At 34.2% G+C, this 18767-nt stretch overlaps 1 protein-coding gene across 1 annotated transcript; it reads left to right on the top strand.

Annotated features, from left to right (window-relative positions):
- The first annotated feature begins 1717 nt into the window (after positions 1 to 1717).
- LOC131548890 (hemicentin-2) lies at positions 1718 to 17683 on the top strand. Its single transcript, XM_058790473.1, has 9 exons — positions 1718 to 1835; positions 1952 to 1978; positions 2453 to 2713; positions 9003 to 9296; positions 10693 to 10962; positions 15103 to 15396; positions 15474 to 15608; positions 17259 to 17286; positions 17370 to 17683. Exons 1-9 carry the CDS (start codon positions 1793 to 1795, stop codon positions 17449 to 17451), a joined length of 1434 nt encoding a protein of 477 aa, XP_058646456.1. The 5' UTR covers positions 1718 to 1792; the 3' UTR covers positions 17452 to 17683.
- Positions 17684 to 18767: the final 1084 nt, after the last annotated feature.

The raw sequence follows: 18767 nt of genomic DNA, 5'->3' as shown, positions 1-18767 counted from the left end.
TTTTGCTATTTTTAATTGTTCGTAAAACCTACTTTTTCGAACTCGTCCTAGGCCGTTGCACCGATTGTCACAAAATTTGAACCAGATCATCTTCAGACCATGCTGGCAAAAAGTTATGGAATTCAAGTTGATTAGTCAAACCGTTCTCGAATAGCGCACAAACGAATTCTACGAAAAGCATGCAAAAATGGATGTGAGGCTATATCTCCGCAACAGTTTGGCGTATTGAGACCAATCTTGGTGTGTGTTATGAAAAGCATGACCTGAGGCTACCTGCAGTGTTTCGGAGCTGTGCCCCCTAGTGGTCAGGAGATATGAAAAATGCATATTTTTGCTAATAACTTCTAACTTCAAAACTGGTCTCTTTAGATTCGGTGCATCATGCCGAGACGAATAATACCCAGTTTTCCCATGTCAGCCATTTTGGGCGTCGGACATTTTAAATTATGTTCTAAAACGCTGTATTTTACGGATGCATTAGCGTATCATTACAAAACACGATGTGGTTCTTCGGCACCATACCCTGATGGTACTCAAAAGGTTTTGGGTCAGCGCCACCTTGTGGTCAAAAGTTAAAATGAAATTTCAAAAAATGCTAAAAACTTTTGCTTACATTAGCCTATTGTAATGAGACTGATGTTGCTAGATTCCTTGTATCATGCCGAGAACACTGATGCCAATTTTGCCAATATTGGCTGAACTTCCTGTCCACCATTTTGATTCATGTTAAAAACCTACTTTTTAACTCCTCCTAGACCGTTAGTTCGATTTTCACCAAATTTGGCTTGAATCATCTTCAGACCAAGTTGGCAAAAAGTTATAGGAACGGTTTTCGTTTAGTGCATCAGCGAATTTGCTGGAAAGATGCCAAACTGCATCTGAGGCTGTATCTCTGCAAAGGTTTGACATATTTACACCAAGCTTTGTATGTGACATTGTCACCTCACACTGACCACGCCGCATCAATTTGGTAACATCGCCACCTATTGGTCAAGCGTAATAAGCCATTCATTAACCTTTAATTATGAAACTTTTGATTGCATTAGCCTATTGTAATGAAACTGGCTTAAAGCTTTGACATAATGACAACAAACTTTGTGTGTGCCATTGTCACATCACATAGAACACACCAAAATGATTTGATTACAGCGCCACCTGTTGGTCAAAAGTGATAAGCCATTTAATCATATTTCTAGAAATTGAATTAGATTTTTCAGCCATTTCAAATACAATCATCCTAAAATTGCTTTTATTACTCATTGTTGCATTTGGTCTGATGCTCCATGCCATGCTAAACTCCTAATTTTGCCACTGGAGTGCTTGGCCCTGTAATTGCTGCTTGCAGCTATATTTTTGTTGTGTGTTTTTGTCAGTTTAATAACAATATTTTTCATTATTTTTTTATATGTCTAGTTTTTAAGTTTTCGTTTTTGTTATTTTAGTACTTCAAGTTGAACTAAAATGAAAATAAGAAATGTTGTCTTGGCTGAAATAAAATAATTTTGCAATTTTTTAAAAATATTTTATTTCAGTATTTTCAAGTAATGAAAGACTATTTTTATGGTTTTAGTTTTAGTTAATGATAATAACTAACTGTTTGATTGTGTAAATGCGTCTCTTGTTGCTTCATTGACAGAGAAGAAGCTCCTTATTTCTGACGAACACATGATAAGAACGACCTGCGTTGCGCTGATATCACACTCACACTCACATTCACAGACGCACACACACACACACACACACACACACACACTCACACACACACACAGTCAGTAGTCGACCGAACGCCTGTATGATGGCTGGAAGCCTCCGTTTCCTCCTCCTGTCACTCTGTGGTGAGTTACTGATATATTTACGAATATATTTATCAATGAAATACTTCATTTACTCATAAAGTTCACAGTAAACATCACTTATTGTATATTTACTGGATTCTCCTTCTGTGTTTCAGTTTTGTTGGAACCTGTGACAGAAATCGGTACTTCTATTTATTATTTATTTCACTCATCCTGTGCTTAATGCTTTTGTTTGTTTTTTAAGCATGAACTTTTTTGTATTTAACCCTATATTTAAGATTTATTTATTATGATATAAAATTTGCATTTAAAATTTCCATCCATTTGAATTACACAATGTTAACATAATTAAACTTGATGTGATGCATATTTGTCAGTCATACGTAAGTGAAACAAGAATGAGTTTCATGTAATAGTATTAATAGAGTGAATATGTTTTAAATACACAATAATCAGGTTTATATATTTTTAAACTTATCCAATCTAAATCTATTTTTCTTTCACAATTAACATATTTATGCAGATTCTAAGCAACCGACTTACTATGTACTTGTACTATTACTATTGAAACCAAATAGATGCACATGCTTAATAATAAATGAAGCTATGATTAATTTTTTAGAAATTTTATGCATGTTTGGTTGATCTCTGTGCAGGTGGATTGCTTCTGAAACCAGTTCTGTCTGGACCCAGTCAGGCCTATGTGAGATCTGAAGTCCAGTTTGACTGCGCGGTTCCAGGCTGGTCTTCACCTCTGACCTATGAACTCTGGAAGGACGCAGGGGATCTTATTGCAGCAGAAAACAACATCAAGGTCACCTTCACCCTACAGGTCACTGAGGAGTCAGAGGGCGAGTACTACTGCAGACTGACCACTGGAGGTCAAACCAGCAACTCCATCCTCTTCCATGCAGTGAGTGAGTAAAATGTGCTGAATTCATGTGTGCATTATTATAATTAAAGGGGTTATGAACTGCCTATTTTGTACTGTTCTCTGAGGTCCACTTATGTTATCAAGATTTTGGTTATTGGCTAATAGTTGTGTATGTTTGACAGCCTACATCCTTCATAGATGGACGCTGCTGTGATTTAGGTTAAAAACGCATGAATCTTTATCGGGGGATCTTTATCGTTTGGTTTCTGTGTAGACCTCTCTCGTAAACACTACATGGGCTTAAACAGACAGTGATGTAGAATCGGTGGGCGGGGCTAAACATACAGTGATGTAGAATCGGTGGGCGGGGCTAGGGGTGGGCGATATGACCAAAATCTTATATCACTATATGACTAATTTTATATCACGATAACGATATATATCACAATATAGTTATTTTTTTCTTTTAAAAAGATTTTTATGATATTAAAATCTTTGATACCATATTTTAATTTTCATAATCCTTGTCACCAATGTCAATATCAAACTAATACAAGCCTAAAAAAAGACAAAAAAAACTCAAGCTCACTGAAGATAAATAGTCAGTGATGAAATAAAGATAAGAAAATAATTGCAAGCAATAGGACAAAAAACTACAATAAAGAAATGCTACATACATTGGTCTTCACTGTGTTATTTATATCTATCTCTCTGTCTATAGATAGAGAGATAGATATAATTAACACATGTATTATAGATTCTATACATATATATAAATATATAATTATTATTTTTTTAATTTCTTCTTATTAAAGTTACAAAAGTGATTTAGTCAAGTGCAGTGAGGGATTTTCTCTCACTGTTGTTTGATTAATATGAATGGCAGATGTAAGGTCCACGAATTGGTCCAACGGAGATATCCAATTGTAGATGAAGGTTTCCTGTGTGTTCGGTCTTTTCAGCGTGCAAAGTTATTAAATTTAGGTTAAATTCAAATCTGACTCCTTTTTATTATTTAATCTGACTCCATTTTATTATGACCTCGAACTTAGGTTGAAATGCAAATTGGTTGTTTGTCTGTTTCTAATTAGTATTCTTCTGATATTTGATTATTCTATTTAACTCGTTACTTTATATTTACTCGTTCATTCGGGAGCTCATGTCACTAGCAAGGATACAATGTAATCTACTAGAGTCAATAATTACAGAGTAAAACAGAGTAAGATCAAATGTAACAATTTATTATCAGTCAGATAAATATGTATTATGCCAATTACATAGCCAATTCAGAGATATCAAATCATATCAATACAAAACATTGAATAGATAAATCTATGAGTAAAAGATGCATACCTGACTTTATAGAAATACATAGTGTGAAGTATAGAGACACACCACACTACGGGCTTCTGGCTACAGAATTGCCCTGATCTTCTTGCAGTTTTCACTTAAATATCTTTAGACCAAGACAATCATCCCCAAAATGGAGACAGAAACTAACAATTGAAATTTGCATTGATCAAGTAGAGTTAACACCTTTTGGGACAGAAAGTAATTAGCATGAAGGGCACTGGGAAACGGCACACACTCTATAGTGAGTCAAATATCTCTAAACTCTTAGGATCTGTATCACCTTTTAGTTTACTTCTTGTAAGAATGAGACCATTGTACCAGACGCCCTGAGACTATACAAATGATACCAAACATGACTGTAAATATCACCTGCATTCATGTAGAACATTATGTTCTACTATTGACTATTCTGAGTGAGCTGAGTGAAGGGAAGGATGGGTGAGGGGAAGGAAGGGGATGAAGAGGAACCAATGTATATGTGAGAGACGTTTTCCCGCATTTTCTCTCTGTGGGATGTGGAAACAGATGTCTGTATGTTAATGCACTGTGTGTATATTGTCTGTCTCAGAAGATAAAAGTGTTTGAGGTTCTGTAATTCTTACAGTTTCCTCCCTTTGACCACGTGGGTCAATTCCAGATGATTCCCAAAGGAGTCACATGTCAGACACTTATTGTAGTCCTTGTGATGTAGTATTTGCAGTTGTAGAAGCCTTTAGAAAGGCCTTTGTGTATTCTCAACAGGTGCATGTAGCTTGAATTCAGCAGGTGGATGAACGGGTTCAGGGCTTCATCTGTCTGGTTGAGAACAACCTGTGTGCATAGTTCATTCAATCAATCCAGGCCCTTTTCCCTTGATGTGTCTTTCCATCATGGAGAAACTTCTGTCTCTAGTGACACCTTCCCAGGACTTTCCTGCCTCTTTTGATGAATCTTGTCACCTCCAATTGTGCAGATTTCTGGGCAGACTCCAACAGGTGAAGGGCTGGTTACACACTGCTTTGTGTGAGACACCTAAACAGCATCTTAATGGCTCACTGATTGAACAATGATGAACTTGATGTCATTTAAAGGTGGGAAGAAAGCTGTTAGATGCGATACAAGAACATAAAACAAAAAACACAAGGTAGGTTCATGTAAGCAGGTGCGAATGGTACATTGGGTCTCAGGTGTCTTTTGAGGTCTCATGTCATAAAGTGGTCTCATTTTAAAACAGCCAATTCCTCACTATCACTCTGATGGAGTTTAATGGTAGTGGAATTTAAGAATGCTTGGTCTGAGTAGCTTCAGTGAAAAGTCTAATCTAATCTAAATATCTAATCATTTTGACAATGTTTCTGTTATTAGTGATATGTTGGGAAAGCAGTGGGCCCTCTGGTTTGCCAACCATCCCAATAACAATCAGAAATTTAAATATTTAGAATTTTTAAATGGCAGATTTGCCTCTGCATTCAGAATTATACATCATCAATTTGTGACAGTAGCCGTACAAATATATTATGTTTTCCATGAGTTGGCAGACGGTTGTAAGTAGCAAATGTTATGTGTGTCTTTCTGAGACTGTCATCGTGGGATTAACTATGTCCTATGTGTGTGAAGCTATGTGGTTCTGTCAGTGTGAAAATGAACAATAGATCTTTAGTGGAGTACAACATTTTGGAATCTAAGCCATTACTGTCTTCTATGATTTTCAGACTGGATAGTCTAGATGATGCTATAGTGGAGGTGTGTGCTCTGTGCTCGTGTCTGGGAGATGGATGGAGTCTAATCTATAACAATCTGTGTTGCAAAGTTTAGTTGCAGTTAATTTAGGATATTTTTCATTATTTTTCTAGTAAATTTAGAAGATCAGATGGTGTTATGTGGCTGCATTTAACTGTGGAATATTAATGCTAACCAGTCCTTCTGATCAGATACAAATTTTGGTTGGTGCTGCCCAGCGAAGATTGAATTGGTTTGCTATCGCTTGTGCCACACTATTGAAATGAAAACACACCTCCTCCCTTTTGGCACTGGGTAGCATATCAATCTGCCACAAGGTCTTAGGTCTAAGTTGTCACAAATTGCATTCATGTGTTAACTCATTTGAATATGAAAAGATGTTGGGGAGCTGGGAAGACTCAGAGCTGATGCAATGCACAATCACTGTTTTTATGTTTCAAAGGCCTATTTATTTCAGTCTATTTAAAGACTAATTGAAGGTACAGTGACTTCTTGCTGATGTGTGAGGAGAGCATTTTCATTGTTAAGACAATTATGAAATCACGCTGTGGCCACATGGCAATTCTATGCTCCTGTACATGGTTTAACTGCAGCTATATGGAAAATAGCAGAGTGTACCACTCAGGAGACAAACAAATTCAACATAGATAGACACACATGCAATTTGAAATTGCTATGCAATTACAGCATTACAGTTATTCCAATTTCACACAAGACACATTGTCTAGTATGCATGTAGCATCTACAACCTAAGTGTTTCACACACTTACAGTAAAGCAGTCATGTGTTTGTTTTTAAAGAATAAACTCAACTAATCTATGTGCACATTTAGTAGCACAAACAACTATAATGTGTGTTCTGTGTGCACAATGTTTAGCACAATTATAAATTTGAAAATACAAACAGGATTATTGAAATTTGGATGTTTGCATATTAAACTCATTGTTATTAAGCTGCTAACCCACTAGCAAGTGAAGTCAATAGCTGGAGGCCTTGCATGAACAATACAGTTAACTCACTAAGAGTTTTACCTGAGGATGACTTGTTACATGTAAACCACTGATCTTTGCCTTTAGAAAGTGATATCCTATGTTTCAGAAAATAAGGTGGAGGTCTACCCCTTCCCAGTGACCAGCATTTTTCCTCTGTATGGCCTATTTTGTGACAGGAACTACAAAACCTGCTGTCTTTGCCATAGGGTTGTCTGTTGTGTTCTCCTGGAGTTTGAGGTTTTCATGACTCTCTAATGCTTCCTTTCTGGTACATGACTCTGTTCTATTATGGTGCTGCATCAGCTTAAGAACTGAAACTGGCACGCTATCTTGAGCAGTGGCACATGCTTTCTCTGAACTAAAAGTTCTAGTCACCTCTTCCAAGAAGTGGACATGCTTTTCAGCCCCATTGCTGTTAGAATAATTTGTGCTTTTCCCTTCTGTTAACCCCTGTGCAGATGCAATAGTGCGGTGCTTTGATTTCCATCTGTTTTCTATCCTTGAACCCCAATCCACTATCGCTCTGAACATGTTTTCGGCTGGATCTACTCCGTTTGACAATGCCTTTTGGACTGGAGTGCCAGCATTGTTCTTTATGAGTTGTACTAATGGTTCGTGTTCTTCTTGTCTCTGAACGGGAGCTCGGTTATGAGTTTCTCTCCGTGTTTGTAGAAGTAATGTAGAAGCAGGCGTTGATCTTGTTCTGTGGAGGCGGAGCTTATCTACACTATTACATCATAGAGTAGAACATTCTACAAGCTGTCATTTTGGCAGACTGCCTTCAATATAAGCTGTTTTTAGACTAACAAGGAAGTTCTGAAACTCACAGGATGTGTTTATAGTACAATGACCTCTTATATGTCAAAAGATCAAGGGAATTTTGGTTTCTCAGTTCATGACCCCTTTAAAGATGACGACCTTCAGTCGATGAAGCCACAAGTACATGTCAGATGGTGTTGTTTTAGTATTATTTACTATCATAGTTTTTGTTAATATTTTGAATGAACCCTTATTTAATATTTTCAGTTTTCATTAAAAGTTTTAGTAATTTACAGTAATTATGTGCTTTTGTCATTTTATTAGTTTTTCTTTTAAATATTACTTTTTGGGTTTAATTTAAGATTTAAACTTATTTAGTATTCAAGGTTAATTTATTTTTATTGTATATCAGTTTTAGATCAGTTTTATTTTTTATTTATTTCCACTAATTTTAGTTAGTAATTTAAACTTAATTCAGTTAGTTGCCAAGGCAACATTTCTAATTTTTGTTTATTTTTTAGTATGTCCATGTGCTTTTGTCATTTTTGTTACTTTTTTTAAACACTACTATTTAGGTTACTATTTTTATTTTTAATTTCAGTTTTAGTTTTTATTTATTTCCAGTTAGCAATTTAAGAGCTTCAAATTCAACTTTTTTTCAGTTAGATGCCTATTTTTTCACGTAGTATTTATATTTTTAGTTTTTAGTTAATTTTTTTAGTAATTTTGTTACGTGCATTTTTACTTATTTATTTATTTTTTAATATTACTAGATTAGGTTTAATTTATTTTAATTTATTTCCAGTTAGTATTTTTATTGCTTTAACCTAAACTTAGTTACCAAGGAGAATAATTTTAGATTAGTTTTCATCTAGTTTTATTTTATTATTAGGTTTATTTTATTTCAGATTTATTTCAATTCAATGTTTTTTTAAAGATAAGTTTAAGTTAAAGGGTTAGTTCACCCAAAAATGAAAATTAGCCCATGTTTTACTCACCCTCAAAGCATGCTAGGTGTATATGACTTTCTTCTTTTAGACGAATCCAGTCGAAGTTATATTAAAAATTATCTTTGCTCTTCCAGCGTTAGAATGGCAGTAGGTGGGTGTTTATGTTCTACAGTCCAAAAGTAGTCAAATAAAGTGCGTGCATCTATAATAAAACATGCCTCACATGGCTCACAAGAAAAATATCCATATTTAAAATGTTATAAATACTTTTACGTTATAAATGTTATAACTACGCGCGCTTTATTTGACGTCTTTTGGACTGTTGTACAAAAACACCTGCCTACTCCCATTCTAAAGCTTGGAACAGCAAGGATCATTTTTAATATAACTCTGATTGGATTCGGCTGAAAGAAGAAAGTCATATAGGATGCCTTGAGGTTGAGTAGAACATGGACTAATTTTCATTTTTGGGTGAACTAACCCTTTAAAGACAATAACCCTGGTCGTGTGCCATCATGTTTCATTAAACGATATTGTATAATAGTTCTGTCCATGTTAGTTCCTGTCGTAGGAGCCCGTTTGAGCTCAGATCCTGATCCAGCGATCGTCAATGAAGGACAGAAGCTCGTCCTGCGCTGTCTCGTCAGGAAGGGGACGCATCTGTCCTTCACATGGTACCACAACACACAGTTAGTGAAGTCCTCATCAGAGCTCCACCAGATCTCTGGAGACACTCTCACGGTGTACAGGGCGACTGAGACGCATGCTGGGATATACTCATGCACAGCTCAAAACCAGATGACCGTCAACCCCAGATTCTCCAGCAGCCAAGACCTCCACTTCATTGTCAAAAGTAACAAACTTAACAACTCTCACTTCTGCATTTCAACGAAATGACACTTTCCTTTCTCAGTCCATTTAATTTTTCAGTCATCTTCATAAAGAGACACTTTCATCATCCAATCAAGTCTTGTGCATTTGATTTTGTTGAATATCCTGCAGTGTATGAATAACCTATAGTAATTTTGTTATGTGCTTTTGTCATTTTTACTAGATTTGTTTTAATTATTTCTGTTTAGATTTAATTGATTTTCTTAGTTTTAGTTTTTATTTATTTCCAGTTAGCAATTTTAGTGCTTCAACCTAAACTTATTTCAGTTAGTTGCCAAGGCAACATTTCTAATTTTTGTTTTTCATCTAATATTTATATTTTCATTTCTAGCTTTTGTTTTAGTAATTTTGTTATGTACTTTTGTAATTTTTTTAGGTTTAAGTTTATTTCACTTTTAATTTTTATTTATTTCCAGTTAGCAATTTTTAGTGCTTCATCTTAAACTTATTTCCATTTTCTTATCTCTAATTTTCGTTTAGTTTAAGCTTTTTCATCTAATATTTATATTTTATTTTTTATATTAATTTAATGTGCTTTTGTCATTTGTATTAGTTTTTTTTATATATATATATAACAATTAGGTTTAATGTATTTTTATTATTGCTGTCAAACGATTAATCGCGATTAATTGCATCCAAAATAAACGTTTTGTTTATATAATATATATGTGTGTACTGTGTATGTTTATTTATTATGTATATAAATACACACACATACAGTATATATTTTGAAAATATTTACAGGTATTTACATGTATATATTTATATTCATATAATTTATATTATATATAAATATATTTAATATATAAACGTAACACATTTTTCTTAAATATATATATGCATGGGTGTGTATTTATATATACATAATATATATACACAGTACACAAACATATACTATGTAAACAAAAACTTTTATTTTGGATGTAATTAATCGCGATTAATCGTTTGAGAGCTCAAATTTTTATTTGATTTATTTTCAGTAATTTCAGTGATTCAACCTAAAGTTCAACAGTTAGTTGCAAAGGCAACATTTCGTAGTTTTGTTTAGTTTACTTTTTTAATGTAATATTTATATTTTATTTTATAGTTTAATTCATAGTCATTTTGTTATATGTCTTTTTGTTATTTTTATTATTTGTAATGCTAATATTTGGTTTACTTTATTTTATTTGTTTTGGTTCATTTTTCATCTATTATTTATATTACTTTTTTTTTTTTTGTATTTCAGATTCATTTCAATTAACACTTTTACCGTCCAATCAAGTCCTGTCCATTTATTTTCACTGAATATGAATATCCTACTTCAGAATTGCAAACTGTTTTGTATCGATTTTCAATGCATGTTTTCTGGTTTTCAGAGCACATCTCGGCGCCCTCGTTATCGTTTACGGTCTTCTCTAACGGCTCCAGCCTAACAGCGAACATCAGCTGCCGCTCGGAGCGTGGATCTCCGCCCGTGACGTTCAGATTGATGTTGGACGGACTGGAGCTGGATGTGAAACGAGTGGATTCGTTAGAGTCCTGGTTCGTTCTGCCCGTCTCTGTGGGTCTGGATCTGGGAGCCGCTCGATGTAAAGCACAAACGGACACACAGCAACTAATATCTGATCCCGTGCATTTACTTGTAGGTGAGTTTGTGAGTAACACGGATGATGTGAAGAACATCTGAGCGTTGCTTCATGCAGCTGCTTGACTACAACAACCGCCTTAAACTTACAATTAAATTTAATGTGTATTTGAGTGTATTTTGGGACTTGCACTGATAAATGAAATACCATGTTTTCTGCAAAATAAGTTGTGTGTTTAAAGTGCTGAGTAATTATTAATCGCGATTAATCGCATCCAAAATAAAAGTTTTTGTTTATATAATATATATGTGTGTACTGTGTATGTTTATTTATTATGTATATATAAAGACACACATACAGCATACATTTTGAAAATATTTACATGTATATATTTATATTCATATAATTTATATTATATATAAATATATTTAATATATAAACATAACATATTTTTCTTAAATATATGCATGTGTATTTATATATACATAATAAATATACACAGCACACACACATATATTATGTACACAAAAACTTTTATTTTGGCACTAGTTTTTTATCATTTGAATTGTGCTGATTCCAAAGCGTCTTATATAATGCAATAAACGTCAAGCATTTGTTACGTGAGCACAAGTTTATTTGTATAGCATATTTCTCACATGCTGGTAGTTTAAATTCCGCTTAAATAAATGAGTTAATTCTTTGTGTTAATAATAAATTCTGTTTATAATGAATGCCACTATAATTTATGCTTGTTTTATGCATATTACTTTGTATTTCATTCCTGTTCTTTTCTGAATACCATTAGATTTCAAGTATTTGTTGTGGAGTATAAAACACAGTATAGCATTTGGTTTTATTTACCAGTATTTTACATTGTTTTTGAATGTAATAATAAAATGTGATTTATACACTGATTCAATTTATCTTTTTTTTTTTTTATAAAATACAATTTTGACCTGCTACGACTTATTTTCAAGAAAATATGGTAAAAGATTATTTTTCTAAGATGTAAATAAAACAGATTATTGAAATACTTTTAACAAGAAAATGCTATTTCAGACTTTTGACTTGAAATTTCACGCTCAATTCAATGTGTTAGTTGTTTCTTTCTAATTATTTGTGAAATTTACTAGCAATTTCTGTGTAAAAATTATTTCAAAGTAAATCCTACACCAAATGTTTGTCAGTGTAATAAGTGAAATACTCATGAAATCACAAATGCTCACAGGAGATGCTGAATCAATATTTCTGTGCATCCAAAATAATAAATACAAACTATTTCACAGACTGATCTCAGAAACAAACCCAATGTACAGATGTGCTGATGAATGTCTCATTTACATGCTACGAAGTGTTTCAGTCAAAACTCTGAATATGTCACTAACTTTTGGCAAATGCAGCAACTAGTTCATCCTCAAAAGCAATTCATTCATTCAAACAATTGTGTTTTTAAACTTGAGGCAGGTTGTATAAACTGCTTAGACTAGTCTTAAAAAGTTTGTCATCTAATTTTTTTCTTCTTCATAACCATTTTAATTCAGTTACAAATAGATAGATTGGTCTAATTTGAGTATGAAAAATAAGACTGATTACCCCTTGTCTATTGCTAGTTGGTGAAACTAGTTCTTAAGACACAGTTAGTGATGGGCGCTTTTGAAGAACTGCTTCGTGAAGCTTCGAAACATTTGTGAATCATTTGTGTCAAAAATTGTGTCAATCACATTTACACACTGCCTCCGAAACTTTCGACCGTCATAAAAAAATTCGGATCAGGTTCGATTTTCTGCGTTTTCGCATCCGTAGCATGCATTTGATAGGAAAGGATGAGGAATGCGGAAAAACGCATGTGAAAATTTCGGACTCAGTGTGCAATGACCTTTAACGTGGAAAACGCTTAACGTGGCTTAATGCATTAAAACTGTGTTTTTAAAGGACCAAACTCAGTAAACACTATATTTATAAAGCATATAATGTACAGACAAGCAGATGAGTCCAGAATAAGAACGCAAAATGCTATCTCACGACCACGTATTTTCGTACGTATTTTACGAGGTGGCTAATTCGTGCGAATTCGTACGACCTCACTCGTACGGTTTTGTACGATTTGTCTAAACCCCAGTGACGGGTAGGTTTAGGGGCGGGGTTAGGTGTAGGTCATTCGTACAAATTCATACGAAATGACAACTCGTAAAATACTAAGATTTAGCAAAAATCGTATGAATTTGTACGAGTGAGGTCGTACGAATTCGCCACCTCGTAAAATATGTACGAATTGCCGTGGCTGGAACGCAATTGGGAGAAAAATGCTTAACGTGGCTTAATGAATTAAAACAGTGTTTTAAATGACCAAAGTCAATAAACATTATTAATGAATTATACTATGTACAGACAAACTTCAGTTTGGTCTTTTAAAAACACTGTTTTAATGCATTAAGCCACATTAAGCGTTTTCCTCCCATAGAAAACCGTAAAACGCTTAACGCATAATTAAACGTGTTGCGTTCTTTATTCTGGACTCATCTGCTTCTCTGTACACTGTGTGCTTTATTAATAATTTGTTTATTGAGTTTGGTCTTTTAAAAACACTGTTTTAATGCATTAAGCCACGTTAAGCGTTTTTCATGTTAAGCGTTTTAGAATGTCCCCTTTGAAACACTGGTTCGGAGCGCGTATCAAACTATCACGTGATTTCAGTAAACGAGGCTTCATTATGTCATAACTGTTATGAAATGTTTTGAAATTTCAGTGGTTTGCTATTGGGGGGTGAACTCTGTAAACCAGTGAATCATGCGAGTTCATTGAGATCGCCCCCCCAGCGACGAAACATTGAACCAGCGTCTCTGATCTCAGATCAGTTTCATCAATTTGTAGACATTTTTAATGAGACATTTGTGTAATTAAAAGCATGAGAATTAGTTAATAGTCTCTTACTGGCCTCTATATAGAAGCTGTCCATAAAACAAACAAAGCAAGCCCTGCAAATTAATATAAAATATTTTTAAAACCACATATTATACAGACACTTCATATTTAATGGTATTTTATTATTTGTATTGCATTTAATGTATTATACTTTAAATAAAACATTTGCAATGGGTTTTTAAAAGCTGTTTTTATGTTAAGTTTTTGTTGCATCTTTTTGCACTCACTTTTGACCAGCAGGCGCTGCGTGACTAGTGTGTGTTGTTTCGAACGCTTCAAAACAGTGAATCATTTTGCGAAGCATTGGACCTTTTTCACATTTCCAGGTTTCTCAGCAGCGGAAGTCGTCATAGCTGGGTTAACTTGAAGAGCAGTGAATGGGAGAGTACCACAAATATATTTTTTGCATTATAGAGAGACTGATAACTGCAGTCAGACGAGAGAGCGATGTCAAATTTACGTTAACCGTTAAACGTGTCATCACAGTGAAAAGGGTCCACTGGTTTAATTGATTCGAAGCTTCGAAAAGGTTCCTTTCTCCCATCACTAGACACAGTCTTAAAGGGATAGTTCACCCAAAAATGAAAATTCTGTCATTAATTACTCACCCTCATGTCGTTCCAAACCCGTTCATCTTCGGAACACAAATTAAGATATTTTGATCAAATTTAACAACTCTCTGACCCTCCATAGACAGCAACGCAACTGTAATGTTCCCAGATCCAGAAACGTAGTAAGGACATCAGTGTTTTAACCGTAATTTAAAGAAGCTATGAGAATACTTTTTGTGGGCAAAGAAAACAATAATGACATAATTTATTCAACAATTCTCAAAAATCAGCGTTGTTTACGTTTAGTAGAAAGCGCTTGCATACTGAATATAAACAACGCTGATTATGTTGTGGAGTACTCTCCAAAAATGGCGGAAGATGGTAACTCGGGGAGAAGAATTGTTGAATAAATTATGTTAATATTGTTTTCTTTGGGCACAAAAAGTATTCTTCTTAAATTACGGTTGAACACATGGAATATTTTATTGATGTCCTTACTAGGTTTCTGGACCTGGGAACATTACAGTTGCGTTGCTGTCTATGGAGGGTCAGAGAGTTGTTAGATTTTATCAAAAATATCTTAATTTGTGTTCTGAAGATGAACGAAGGTCTTACAGGTTTGTAACGACATGAGGGTGAGTAATTAATGACAGAATATTCATTTTTGGGTGAACTAACCCTTTAACATAGTGACAATGTTTATGCAACCGGCCACTGTTTGTGTTAGTTCCAGTAGGTGGCGCTGTGCGTGTGACAGTAACGTACCTTTATGATGTCGACGGGATGGTGGCAGCCGCTCGGCTCAAATGCGTCCCAGACAGAGGAACGTTTCCCACGTTCTCCTGGAGTCTGAACCGTTCCTCCCTTCCAGCAGAGGGCGACGCTCACGCGGTCACTCATCACGGGCAGATCTTGATCCTCACAGAAGTCAGCGCTGGGTTTTACCGCTGCAGAGCGAGGGACAGTTTTAACCACAGCTCAGTCTGGGTGGAGAGCGAGGACATCTTTATTCAGAAGACAGGTGAGTGTGTCCTTCACGTCCAGTCAATTTCCAGAAAGATGCAGAAGTCGATGAGGGTTGTGTTTGTTCTCGCACAGATTTGGCGGCGACACCCGTGGAGGTCATTGCATTGGTTTTCTGTGGTTTCCTGTCGATTGTGATCGTGTTAGGATCATTCTTTATGTTCTGGAGCACCAAGCGCAGAAACAACACCTGCAAACATCACAGTAACCGTGAGTACACTCATTACATCATGTGTTAACAGAGAACGTTCTTAGAACGTTTGGTTAACGTTTCGGCAAGGTTCTCTCAACGTTATGATAAAAAATGTGCTTCCAGTAACATTAATAGAATATTCGTTCAAAGTTATCTGGTCTTTAATAATGTTCTCAAAACATTACATCATTCATGGAACGTTTTCTCAAACATGTTAGTTGGACGTTCGTCTAACTTTAAATTTGTTTTTTTTTTAACTATATTCTTTTATTTATAACATTTATTATTGCCGACTGTCAAAGTTCTGAAAAAAAAAAAACATTTCTAGCAATGTTAATATAATGTTCGTGCAAAGTTATTTTCCTTTAACGTCCTCAAAACTTTAGCATTATTTACACATCGTTCATGGAACATTTTTCTGAAACATTTTTGTTGGACGTTTGTCTAACTTTTTATTGTTATTTTCTATTACTATAATTTTCATATTTTTTATAACATATATATATATATATATAATATCATATCATGTGTGACCCTGGACTACAAAACCAGCCTTAAGTGTCAATTTTCGAATTGAGATTTATACATCATCTGAAATCTGAATAAATGCGCTTTCCATTGATGTATGGTTTGTTATGATCGGACAATATTTGGCCGAGATACAATTATTTGAAAATCTGGAATCTGAGGGTGCAAAAAAATCTAAATATTGAGAAAATCACCTTTAAAGTTGTTCAAATGAAGTTCTTAGCAATGCATATTACTAATCAGAAATGAAGTTTTGATACATTTACGGTAGGAAATTTACAAAATATCTTCATGGAACATGATCTTTACTTAATATCCTAATGATTTTTGGCATAATAGAAAAATGGATAATTTTGACCCATACAATGTATTGTTGGCTATTGCTACAAATATACCTGTGCTGCTTATGACTGCTTCTGTGCTCCAGGGTCACATATCTAATTTAATATATCTAATATATAATTATATAATATTATTAAATAATTTTCATTATTTATAACAATTATTATTGCCAACTGGCAAAGTTCTCAAAGTACTGGACAAACATTTTTCTAGTAACGTTAATAGAATGTTTGTTCAAAGATATTTTCTTTCTTTATTTTCTCTAATAATGTTCTCAAATGTTAAGATTATTTACACATTGTTCATGGATCAATTTTTCTGAAACATTTTAGTTGAACTTGAAAAAATTCAGCCTTGAAATCACAGGAATAAATTACATTTTAAAATATATTCAAATAGAAAGCAGTTATTTTAAATAGTAAAAATATTTCACAATATTACTGCTTTTGCTGTATTTTGGATCAAATAAATGCAGGTTTGGTGAGCAGAAGAGACTTCTTTAAAAACACTGCTTACTGTTCTTTTGGCTGATCATTGATAGAACATTTTTCTGCAACATTTTAGTTTTAACTTTTTTAAACATCAATACTAGCTTCAGAAGGTTTAGAGAACATTCAAAAGTAACTTTCCAATAATGTTTGCAAAATTATAAAACAAAATGTTCCCTCAATGTTTTTTCTAATATTTCAGAGAACGTTCTGAAATATTGATTTCATAACATAAGCAAAAACTTTGAACATGTTTTTGTTAGCATTGTCAAAGGGTACTTTTCATGCTGTTCTTTCTCTTTTTGTCAGAGGACGTGATCCAGTCTGAGATGATAACGTGAGTCTGGTTTAGTCTCTCTTAAGCTTCATTCGGGTGTGATGCTGCTGTAAAGAACGCTTCTCATCTGTTCCTCTCTGCAGGATAGACGTTCCCGTATCTGATGTTTCCTCTGAACCTCAACCTGTGGAAATGAAAACAGTCATCATGGAGTTTAAGGCCTAGAGGTCTAGACCAGACCAGACCAAACCAGACCAGAGCCAGTGTCCTGCTTCTAGATTCTAGTAGTAATCCTGAACACTTTGATAAGCTGGTTCAGGTGTGTTTAATTACGCTTAAAGCTGAACTCTGACTGGACATCAATCACTACTGTGCCATTTTCCTGTTTTTAAATGATGTTTTCTATCAATGAGATTGTATGGCTTTAATATACCAAATAAATGTTTCATTTACCAAATGCTTCTACTGAATATGCTTTCTATGGAGACATATTGAAAACATCTCTCATAAGGCAGTTTTTCTATTTAATTATATAGTTATGTTTAAATATAATCCTTTAAACAGTAGCTGTCATAAAAACTTTGATTTATTCAAATTATTGTCATTTTGCATTATTGACACACTATTTTCCTATTTAATACTGTAAAGCTGCATTAACACAATATTGTTAAAAGCGCTATATAAATAAAGGTGACAACACTTGACTTGGTAAGTTAAATAGTGAAGACATTATGTAAAAAATATGTTATAGAATGAATATATTTATCAAAATGCTCCTCTCTAGTTATTTTTCTGGCTGAATATCGAGTTTATGCTCATTGAACGGCTTTTCTGAACGTGACGTTATTACAAGCTGGTTTACTAAAGCAGGGTTCACACTAAGATTTTCAAAATGTGAGAGACCACAAACAATCCTAGATTCAGCTCTCCGTGGTTGAAACACTGATTGAACGATTACATGAGACGTGAGTTATTTCGGTAAGTTGTTCTGTTCATTTTTAACATACCTTCTGATGATCATTCATGTCTATTTCGTGTTATAACTAGGAGTAATGAAGAAGATGATTAGTTGATCCGATCTCACGCCAAAATGCATTTCCTGTTTGAATTTCCTGATCATTTTGACAGAATTTTGATGGAATTTGAATCTTGAGATTTAAGAATTGATATTAAGATCACGTAATAAAGTAAGTTTAATCAATGAACTTGTATAACCGGCGTCAACGCCTCAGTTTATGATGGGATTTTTTTTTTTTTTTTTACAACTTTACACCAATAGGTTGCGCTGTTGCCGAACACGGTGTACTGAACTGAGGTCACATAATAATAGGCCCATGCCAAAAAGAGACTTATTTGGTGTTTTTGCCATGGTTTTGTTGGTGCATAAAAGGAAAATTATTTTAAAAAAGCAGCTTTTGTTCAGCATCTATAGGCTACCTGACCAAAACTAGATGAATCTGAAACTGTTTTAACTAAATTATAAATAATAGAGTCATGATGAACGATTTATAATTTTTCCATCCTGAAAATGTTCATCTCAC

This window comes from Onychostoma macrolepis, chromosome 11, assembly GCF_012432095.1.
Source record: "Onychostoma macrolepis isolate SWU-2019 chromosome 11, ASM1243209v1, whole genome shotgun sequence".
Taxonomy (NCBI): domain Eukaryota; kingdom Metazoa; phylum Chordata; class Actinopteri; order Cypriniformes; family Cyprinidae; genus Onychostoma; species Onychostoma macrolepis.
Note: the sequence above shows the minus strand (reverse complement) of the source record. Positions and strands in the feature narration are given on the sequence as shown.

Bases quoted from the DNA above. Each gene is read 5' to 3' on its own strand.
- LOC131548890 (XM_058790473.1), top strand. From the start codon at position 1,793: ATGATGGCTGGAAGCCTCCGTTTCCTCCTCCTGTCACTCTGTG. The intron at 10,963-15,102 runs GTGAGTTTGTGA...TGTTTGTGTTAG, and splicing joins TCCCGTGCATTTACTTGTAG to TTCCAGTAGGTGGCGCTGTG. The intron at 17,287-17,369 runs GTGAGTCTGGTT...TCCTCTCTGCAG, and splicing joins ATCCAGTCTGAGATGATAAC to GATAGACGTTCCCGTATCTG.